At 39.7% G+C, this 10,627-nt stretch overlaps 1 protein-coding gene across 1 annotated transcript; it reads left to right on the top strand.

The window, feature by feature from the left end:
- The first annotated feature begins 742 nt into the window (after positions 1-742).
- Positions 743-9,231, top strand: CTCFL (CCCTC-binding factor like). The gene is made up of 8 exons (XM_054274883.1): positions 743-877; positions 1,924-2,131; positions 3,727-3,897; positions 4,580-4,713; positions 6,390-6,507; positions 7,759-7,908; positions 8,560-8,695; positions 9,219-9,231. The coding sequence occupies exons 1-8, from the start codon at positions 743-745 to the stop codon at positions 9,229-9,231; spliced, it is 1,065 nt and encodes a 354-aa protein (XP_054130858.1).
- Positions 9,232-10,627: the final 1,396 nt, after the last annotated feature.

Raw genomic sequence — 10,627 nt, 5'->3', positions numbered from 1 at the left:
CGGCAGCTGCTCTGACAGGTCTTGCCATGCATGGGGACCAAGGAGCATCGGGCACCTGGATCCTTGGGAGAGAAACCTCTGCAGGTTCGGGGCTTTGTGTTTTGGAGGGAATTAACAGGTGAGAAGCAGCTGTCCCCCAAAGCTGCTACCCACGAGTGGGCTCCTACACCAGCTGCTGCTGACGGAGGGGCACAGGGAGGCAGAGGATGGCAGAGGCGGCCATGCCGAGGTGCACGGCAGGTGCTGAGCCCCTTCCCTGCCGCCTCCCCTGGAGGGGCAGCCCGGGCCCGGCCCAACAGCCCGGGGGGACCCAACAGCCCGGGGGGACCCGCCCGCAGCGGCCGAGAGGGGCCTTGGGCCGGGGGAGCCCCGGGCGAGGAGCAGGGCTGGGGCTGGTCCTGAACGGCCGAGGTTTGCCCTGGTGTTTAACCTCGAACAGGATCGCTCCGCAGCCTGCGGGGCCGTGGGGCTGCAGCGGAAAGGGCGGCGAGGCCGGGCTGGCCCGAGCGGGACACGAGTCCCGGAGAGTCCTGTGGCCCGGGAGGGGACGGACACCGGGGAGCCCGCAGGGCCCTGATCTGTGTCCCGGGAGGTGATAAAGCCGAGCCTACGGCCCGTGTGTATGGAGAGAGCCCGCAGGGCGCTGCCCGGGCCGTGGGGCTCTGCCCTGCCCGAACCGGGGGCTCTGCCCGGGCCGGGTCGGGGGCGCTGCCCGGGCTCGGTGCTCTCCGTGCCCCCGGGCATGGCCCTGACCCTGCGGGACAGCATCTCCGTGTTCCATGGCTCGGAGCAGCCGCAGACCCATACATTGCAAGTAAAGAGTGCAGAAAGCAAGGCGGCAGATAAACCACTAGGCACGCTCCCGATGGAGGTACAAGTACTGCATAAAGTGGAATTAGAGATATGCTGTTCCCTGTTAGCTTCTACTGTCACACCGATTTGGTTCGAAATTAAGCATTAATGTTATTTATTTGGCTTAAGTATTCAGTCCTCTGTACATCTTTTTATAATTTCATCTCGTTTTAAAAAGGACAAACTAGACGTTTAGACTTTCTAGATTCAGAGAATATTCTGAGTTGGAAGAGACCCAGATTATCAAGAAGATGTCAACACGATATTTAACTGTTGAAATTCAGACAAGTTTTTTATTTAGTTCATCAGTTTGTACTATTTGGTTTGATAGCCTCCATCTCTTAAGTGGCACTACAGAATTTCCCTTTTTCTCCTTAATTCAGTTAGCTCAATCCTGCAGTCATTGTTAAAGCTGGCTACGTAATACAGTCCTATTTGAAATTAATTTTGTTAAAAGGACATGCAAACACTGCTGTTTTGTTCTGTGCTAGCTATTATATTGGTTCTACAATTAAACACTACATTTTTTTTCTTATAAAATTCATGCATCACTAGATGATTTCTGAGGTAGGTCATATTGCCATATTTGAGTCTAGCTAATGCAAGAAGTATCACAGCCTGGTTCATTGGTAAATGACAGAGAAAACATTACAATTAGCCTGCAAAAGTCCTAAATTTGTTTAAAAAAACAAAAGGAGCATACTTCTAATTTCCTTTTAAAAGTACTGAAATGAAATTTAAAATATTTTCTTTAAAAAATAAAGATCCGTGTTTCTGTGTTCTCAGGGCTGCAAACTTAAAATGATGCTCTGAAATTTTATATAAAATTTTGAGGAGAGAGGACATAATTTTAATAATTATTCTTACTTAATTGTGACTTATCAGTTAGGCTGCTGTATGCCAAATGCAAATTTTGTCCATGACATGTAAGACTGAAAATCAGAACAAATTGGTGGCTTGCATTTTGTTGACTGCTCAGTTGATTTGCCTTTAATTGAGAAAGTTGTAAAACATTTTTTTTAATAGATTAACAGAGATAATGATGCCGTTGCATCTGAAAATAACATCCAGCAACTGAGACCATCTGAAGAGGGGGAAGGAAAGGAAGTTTTTTCCACTGTTGAGGAAACAAAGAGTCAGAGCTGCAAAGGGGGTGATGATTTGTCAGACTCTTTCAATGAAAGTAAAGAGCAGGGATATCCAACTGCATCAGAACAAACAGTTGTAAGAAATCTCAAGAATCTAAAATTTGAGGCTGGTGCTCCACAACAGGAAAAAGGTAAAAAGTTAATAATCTTTGTAGTTAATTTTTAAATAAGACATGTAAAGTAAGATTTTGAACTGAGGTTGAAGTTTTGCATTAAGTATTCACAGTGGTAATTGTTTAGATTAGATTAAGTAAAATTCTGTGGAAATTTGGAAGAAGAAATAATACCTTCAGCCCTAAGTGCTCGAAGCTCTTGTTCAGGCTGATGTCATCTGCCTTGTGTTCAGGAGAGACATTTTGGATGGCATTTAGAAATTAATGGTCTTTTGAACAGTGGGTGGTATTTGAAACCTCCAGGGAGATTTCAAAGTTAATATTGTATAAGTGCCTTTGAATAAACCTAGTAATTTATTTAGTGTCTTGATCCACTCATTCAGCTTCAAAATGTGCTTGTTTGAGGTTTTATGGTTGAGCTTAGAGTGGTTCCACATTGCCAGCAGAGGGTGGTGGGCACTTATCAATCAATACCTGTCAGCAAAGCCTTTCCCAAAGCTAAATAAGAGTAACAGAAAATGGCTGATTTAAGATGTTAGAAACCTGAAAGTATATTACAGAAGTTAAGGACTGACTCAGAAAAGAACAGATAAGCATCTGTTTCCCTAGAAACTGTGTGTGTACTGTAAAAATTGGATGACATCAATGATGTTGAGTCTATAAATGTGTGTGTTGTATCTGGAAGTTAAGGTATCTTGGCTGGGGCTCTCTGTGGATACTGTACGAATTGTTGATGTCCCCTGGTTCAGTTACAGCCTTTATAGGAAACACGTTTGAGCGGTTTTAACAAAGCTAACAATGTTCCTTTGTGAGGGCATGAATCCACAATGAACAAATGACAATAAAGTGGTTTTGTTTGCTTTTACTGAAGCGAAGTGTTATCTGCACATCTCTGTGTGGTATAAAGCAATGTATGAAATGCATTTTGGTCTCAGCATGAAAATCATTACAGAGAGCACACTTGGGAGCTGAGACAACTGTTCTGGAAAGACTCTTCAAATATGACGTATTTGCCATTTCACAGTTTCAAATCTTCTTCATAACTAAAACTGTTGCACATTTAATCCTAACTTGTTACTCTCAAAAGAAATTCATTACTCTTGTGCCCCGAACTTTATTCTATGACTTCTCCACAGAACTGATTTTTTCCCCTCAAATTCAACCAGTAATTTTAAAGACGCTTTCACATAATGATTTTTTTATATGCACTTTACAGATTCAGGAGCACCAGAGAGCTGGGAATAGCTTAACCTGCCATTTCCAAATCTTTGCATAAATTTAATTAGTGCTAATTACACAGTTGTTATCAAGAAGTTTGTTGCACAGGCTGTAAGTCTTAAAGATGGTACTTAGAGAGGAAATCTCATCCTGTCTTGGTGGTGAGGGCAAGGGTAGGAGTTAGGTTTCCTGGGATTAGATTCTAAACTGTATCACCAGCAATTAACACAATTTTGGGGGCAAATCACTTAAGTCTTAATGAACCCTTTGATGTAGAATTTCGAAGTAGTTTTACCCAGACTAGAGGGACTCTTTAGAAATTAGTACCATTTTTTCAAAAAGTAAAGTCATTATTTTGTGGTATGTACAGCGTAAATGTGTCTTCGTTCCAACAGGAGAAAAGAGAAGTTTCAACTGTTTTTTCTGCACGTTCACCTCAGTGAAGTTGTGGAGTCTTAGGCGTCATCTGAAAACCCACTTGGACGAGAAACGTCACGCGTGTCACCTCTGCCCCAAGGCCTTCCGTACAGCAGCCCTGCTGCACAGCCATGTCAACACACACACAGGTACCTGGGGCTTGGAAATGCTGTGTTACATACTGCCTTCAAAACTGAGTGAGCAGGCAAGTGGCTCTGCCTTGGAGCTGTGTTCTGTGATCATTTTATGCTCAGAAATTCCTCTGATTTTCTGTGGCGTTCCGCACTGAGAAGACATGGGCTGTAGTTAGGAACTCTGTGTGTGTGTATTTGTTTATTTTGTTAATACCATTCTAACAATTCTTGTCAGCTGAACAGTGATTTCAGCTGTGTTTCATTCCTACATGCAGAATAGAATTTTCTGTGATGTTTTCATTTAGCTATATAAACATATGAAGCAAAGTGATAAATTGTGTTTATTATAAACTTACTGTGTACATATATACGGAAGAAATTCTCTACTGAGAGGGTGGTGAGGCACTGGCACAGGTTGCCCAGAGGAGCTGTGGCTGCCCCATCCCTGGAAGTGCCAAGGCCAGGTTGAGCAGGGCTTGGAGCAACCTGGGACAGTGGAAGGTGTCCCTGCCCATGGCAGAGAGTAGAACAAAATGAGCTTTAAGGTGCCTTCCAACCCAATTCATTCTATGATTTATTGTATGTGAAAAATCAGAATATCAGAAAAGGTTCTATTAAAAAAATTTGCATGTTGATGTAAGGCCAACAAATCACATTACTGTAGTCTTGAGTAAAAGTCTCACATGCATTGTTGCAGGGAACAAACCCCATAAATGCAGTGAGTGTGACACAGCCTTTGTGACCCGAGGGGAACTTGCACGACACAGGAGGTACAAGCACACTTTGGAGAAGCCTTTCAAGTGCACAATATGTGAATACTCCAGTGTGGAAGTAAGTACAGCCTTACTGAAACTTTTGGGAGGGTGTGAAGGTTTTCACATGCTAGAATTTTAATGTACGTACAATTTTTGCCCAGATTTTTTTAACCATGAGAAGTCCAGGCTCTGCTGATGGCCTTGAACACGCTGATGGATTGTGTTTATCTGTTATGGTGCTGCAGTGTTACTGCAAGGTAACAGCTGCAGTGTTACTGCAAGGCTGATGGTTACAGCTGTGTGGTGCCATGCATTTATTTCATTACATTTCATTACATTTAATTTCATTACATTACATTTCATTACATTGCATTGCATTTCATTTGTGTGCACATCTTTTCATCCCCATCATCCTGAAAAAAAGGAACAAGTAGCCTGAGTTCCTGGAACCCTTCTTTGTCCATGTAGTATTTACAAATGTCTTGCTTCAAATGAATATTCATTTAGTTTAAGAACTAGTTGCATTATAAGAGCTTCTCCTATTTTTTTAATGCTAAAACTGGTGTTAGACAATGTGTTTGTGTGGTTTTGGTCATACAAAAGCTTTTTTGGTCCTTATTTCCATTACGTTCCATGTACTGTAGGACAGTACTAGCTAATGTCTAAAAGGAAGTTAATGTATTCTGTTTATATATTTGATGATGTATGGGTTTTTTCCAGTTCTAGAATTTTCTCCATCAGGAATAAAATACCTTAGAGTCTGCTTAAGGGTGCACTTGGAAATTGCAATTGAATTGGGTGCACAGGCTTTTAGAAATGCACCTGTGATAGAATAACTGTCACAGTTTAGTGGATGTTCAATATCTGAATTTGTGCTGTGTCCAGATCTAAAGCTGTAAGCAATCCTGAAGTTTATTCCATGCACCTTATCTTAATAATTAGATTTTTGATAGCTTGCATCTTTAAAAAGCCTGACAGCTGATACTAAATTACCCTATTCTTTCCCTTGTTTCAGTAAGGAGCTATTCAGCATTCACTGCTGTTACAGAACTCCCATTCTTGTAAGATTTACCTGAATGAAGAAAGCTGAAAGAGCTCTCCAGCACTGCCATGCAGATTATTTGACTTTTGTGTATCAAAGGTTGGCAGTCATGTTTAATTTTATTTAAGTGAATAGTAGTGTAGATTTGAAGAAATCTAGCAGTGAATTCATTAATTGTGTTCATAAATGGAGGAACTGAACAGTTGATAACTCCTAATCACATACCTACAATATTTATGTAGAACATATCAGAAAAACAGCATTAAAAAAAGTAGAATTGAATTAAACTTTTTAACTAAGGTTCTTCATTGGGACTTGAAGGTGAATAGACTCTGGATAATGAGTTTGGTCTTTCATTTATTTTCCTGAGTGTTTTCAAAGAATTTCATGTTTGGTATATCCAAGTAGCCTGACCGTAGTAGGTATCCTCTTTTTAAAATTTTATCTTTCTTGTTTTTATTATACAATTTCCCATTTTGCTAATGTGGACACTAAATAGGAAAGTAAGATATGAGGAAAGAGTGCAGAAGTGTCCTAAAGCCACAAGAGGCTGATTGTGCAGGGAAAAACACAAATGTGAGAGTGCTAATTCTGGGATTAATACAATGTTTTAAATTGCAGTAGGTGCAGCATGTAAAATAGCTTATATTTCAATTAAATGCATCTCGAATGTAGATGTTGCTTTAGGAAATCTCTCCTTTCTGTCTGAGGCCAGCAAGATGAGGCGCCACGTTCGCTCGCACACGGGAGAGCGGCCCTACCCTGCCACCTGTGCAGCTATGCCAGCAGATGCCTACAAACTGAAGAGGCACATGTTAACTCGCACAGGTGGGATTCTGGGCTAGTGATCAAGCCCAGGGCCTCAGCTCCTTAATATTCATAGAGCAATCTTATTTCAGTCTCAAAATTAGCCCTTTTTAATCTTGTGATTTGGAGTAAAAACATGTTCTCTTTCAGTGTTCTGGATTTGGCACTTGGAACCCCAGTAGTTAGTCTTGCTGCTCCTTCTAAACTTCTTTTATATTAGAGAAATATTTCATGAAATATTTCATTTTCTGTGGGTCAAGTTGTCTCTTTTATTTCTCAATTAGTTGATTTTACATGGAGAGGTATCTATGAGAGATTTTTAACTCTCTGTTAAGAACATAGATATTATTGTGACCCCAGATTGCCAGCAACCAATTTGGTCAACAAAGAATTAAATTGCTATAAGATTGAAAGCAGTGTGTTCTTGTCATAGCTCTGTAACATGCAAGTCATCTCAGGGGCAGTGAGTATCAATCCTGTACTTCAGGGTTTAACTTGGCTCAATTATGATATGTAATTTGTGCTCTGATTAATGTTTTAGGTTGAATCAGAGTGTGACAGCGTGGTTTGAATCAAATTTTCCAAATATCCCCTCTTGTCACGCATTGGTTCATATCTTGAGACAGTTTGGTGCAATTAAACTGAATTATTTTTTTATGAGAGTCAACCACAAGAGTCCAACTGGAAGAGTTCAAGAGTGTAACCCACTCCTGGCAGGGACTAATTCCACAGAACCAGTCTGGAGCTGGTTCAAAGCTGTGCCAGTTGCCAGTGTTGATGTAATTTTTAATGGTACTCACACCTGATGCAGCTTTTTGGGGAGGAAAGGCAAGAAAATAATTTCCTAATTTCCCTCCCCACCAATATCAATGGCTGATGGTGTGTCACTCTTACCATGTCTGTTTTACTGCTGTTTACTTTCTCTCCTTGCATATTTGAAGATAATTCTGCATTTTTGTACATGAAGTATTCAAGGAAGAATAGATGACAATTTAAAATAGTTCCTGATTCCTAGTTTACAATTATATGAAAGGCTTTATGCTTCAGCAGTTTGACTTGTGGACTCAGAAAGCCAAGATTTTGTGTTGCAATCAGTTATGTAAACTTCTGGAGACTTGTTTGGCCTTTTGTGCACTGTCAACTAATATTAACTTTTGGTTGATCTGGAGACTGTTGCTGTTAGAACATGGATGTTGAATTCTGTGGGAATTTGAATTTATATTAAATAAGTAGAGTTTCTAAGCATATCTTATTTTAATTTCTTTTTAATAGGTGAAAAATGCTATGAATGTTATGTTTGCCAGGCCAGATTCACTCAGAGAGGTACCATGAAAATCCATGTGTTACAGAAACATGGAGAAAATGGGCCAAAACACCAATGTCCACATTGTAGTGCTTTCCTTTCTCGAAAAAGTGATTTGGGTGAGTCTAAACGAAAACACTAACAACATAATGTAGAGATAAGTAGAGGTGAAATCTCTCATTTTCACAAAATTTCACCAAATATGTTATAGCTGACTTCATATTATCACAACATTTTGAATAAAATGTATTTGTAGTTTTACAGGTAAATTCCTCCTGCAAGGAGATGTGGTGACATCTTGTGGTTGATGTTTTAATTTCTTTAAAATGCAAAGTAGCAGATATTTAGCTTTTTCTGTTTTATGATTTGCTTGATGCCTGTGGCACTGTGACCCTCTGGTTTTTCAGAAGAAGTGTTGGTGAAAATAGAGCTGATCAGTAAGAAAAAAACCTATATATAATTTTAAGTTTCCAGAAGTACATGAAAATTCTGTGTTAAAACTGGATTTTTTTGGAGTATTTGATTTGTTGAAGAATTTCCACTGAAAACAGCAAGATTCAGGCTTGTAACTGCTTGATTTCTTTGGGAAGTTACAACATCTTGCTGCAGCTTTTGTTTAATCTTAAACTAATTTGTCTATTTTACCCCACTGCAGAGGGCATGGAAGGTTCTTTGGTGTTTTCCTCTGTGAGATTGACATTTCTCAGGGCTGTACACAGCCCAGCTCTTGTTCAAAACTCTGAAAATAAAAACCTTGCCATTAAAACGAGTTGTTTTGAACAACCTGAGGAATCTGCATTCCTGCGAGGAGGAGGCAGTGAAGTGCAGGGACTGCGAGGAAGCTTTCCACGAGCGCCACGCCTTCCTGCAGCACAAGAGGACTCACAGGAGAGAGAAAAGCTTCAGGTGTGCTCAGTGCAGCCAGGTATTTCAGTTCCTGGGAACATACTGCTCACTCTGGTGATGGTCTTGTGAGACACAGTTGGCTTTTGGGGTTGTAGTTACCTTAAGAAAATAAAAACACTTGTGACCGCAGTCCAGCTGAAATAGTGTAGTGGTGCTTATTTCCAGGGTAAATCTTTCACAAATTGAAATTGATATGCTGGAAGGATGAGTCTATCTTCTTGATAAATCATTTGTATGTGGACTGCTTAGAAGTATAAAGTAAGTAAGAGCAGTCACTTTCAGGGATGTTGTGATAAAGAACAAAATGTAGCATTTGAGCCTGAAATGTGACTGAATTCTGACTAAATTCAATCAGAACTGAAAAATTTATTTTAAAGAGTACTTTTAGGGTAGCTAGAACCCGTTCAGCAAGGAAAGTAAGAAATTATTATTCACTTCAAAACCATATGCAATGAGAACATATTCTCATTTTGGCTTAACTGTGCACACTTTAAAGTAAATGTGACCCTTTTTCCACATACAGATTTTACATGTGAAACTTTATTGCTTCTCCAGGAAGCAGAAAATGATAAATTTTATTTTATACCCACCAAATGGCAATGTTCTTTTAAAGCAGAATTTTAATATATTCTGGAAAATCTTCAGGAGTTTTATGGAAGTTGTTAACTAAGTCAGTCTTCCACTTAGTGTTCCAGAATTTGTCTGTCAGAACTATATTTGCTTTGTGTCTGTTAAATTGCTTACATAGATTAAGATTTGATTGATATATTTGTTCTTCATTATGCTAACAGAGTAATATATGTAAGCATGCTGAAAATCGTGGATTGGTGAGGGCAAAAACCGCTACACCCAGAAAAGGAAGGAAAGGCAAAAATAAAATCCATGAGAACCCGAAGCGTGCTAAGGCAGAAGGTAATCAGTGACTAAGTTAGGATTTAATCATGTAAATTAGAATCAAGACTAAAAGGCTAAGGCATTGAATCTTCCCTGCTGCTTAATTGCTGTTTCACAGTGGAGCTAATAATGGAAGAATACTTGAGAATAGGCTTTAGTGTGTGTCAGAAACTCTTGTCGTGTGAGTTGGGTTTCTGCACAGGTACCATCCCTGCCCCTAACCTCCCATTTTAGCAATGCTCTCAGATGATCTTTGTGGAGTAAGAGACAAGAATGGAGATACACCTTAGGCCTAGGTGTCCCTAAACCTCACCCCTTGTATCAGATTGTATCTGCACTGAGAGAAAATTAGACATGGTAAGAAGAAAAAATGTTGTAGCTTTTCTGAATCTAATGAATATATATCAGCAGCTGAGTTTACATTAGCATTGACACTTCTGTTTTCACTGGTGAGGCTGTAATGGTATGGTTAGAGAGAAGTGTTACAGCTGCAGTGTTTATGTTTTTGCAGTAATTAGATTTTGCTGCTTATTAATGTTTTCCTACATGCAAACAATTTCTTTTTGATATCTTGTAAATACCTTCATCTGAAAGCTTGATTTTCTAGGGCTGTGATAATGTGTCTTCAGATGTTGTTCATGCAAATATTCAGTTCATTAGTTGACTCACACAAAACCTAGAAATTTCTGTGCTGTTCCAGAAGGTTTTTCCCCAAAACTGACATTTGCAAGTATTTAAATATATCACTGTCCACTTGCACAACTTGAAGGGGCCTGTGGGATCCTCAGTGTGGCTTTGCAGATGAGGACTTGTGAGACTGGGGCTGTCAGTGATTTGCTGTTGCTAATACTTAAAAAAGAAAAAGCATGCCTATGATAATTAAATTTCCAGTTAAAAAATGCTTAGTTTTTCTCTGATGAGAATACCAAACTCAGTAACATGGCTTGTAATGTAATATTCAACAGAAGATAAATTCATTCCCCAAGTAAAGTGCAAGATAAAAGATGTGCTTTAGTTACATATTGGCAGCATTTTCTC

Source organism: Melozone crissalis, unplaced genomic scaffold (genome assembly GCF_028551555.1).
Source record: "Melozone crissalis strain CALT ecotype California unplaced genomic scaffold, PUWL_Pcris_2 ptg000017l_1, whole genome shotgun sequence".
NCBI lineage: Eukaryota > Metazoa > Chordata > Aves > Passeriformes > Passerellidae > Melozone > Melozone crissalis.
Note: the sequence above shows the minus strand (reverse complement) of the source record. Positions and strands in the feature narration are given on the sequence as shown.

Bases quoted from the DNA above. Each gene is read 5' to 3' on its own strand.
- CTCFL (XM_054274883.1), top strand. From the start codon at position 743: ATGGCCCTGACCCTGCGGGACAGCATCTCCGTGTTCCATGGCTCGGAG. The intron at 3,898-4,579 runs GTACCTGGGGCT...GCATTGTTGCAG, and splicing joins CCATGTCAACACACACACAG to GGAACAAACCCCATAAATGC. The intron at 7,909-8,559 runs GTGAGTCTAAAC...CATTAAAACGAG, and splicing joins TTCTCGAAAAAGTGATTTGG to TTGTTTTGAACAACCTGAGG.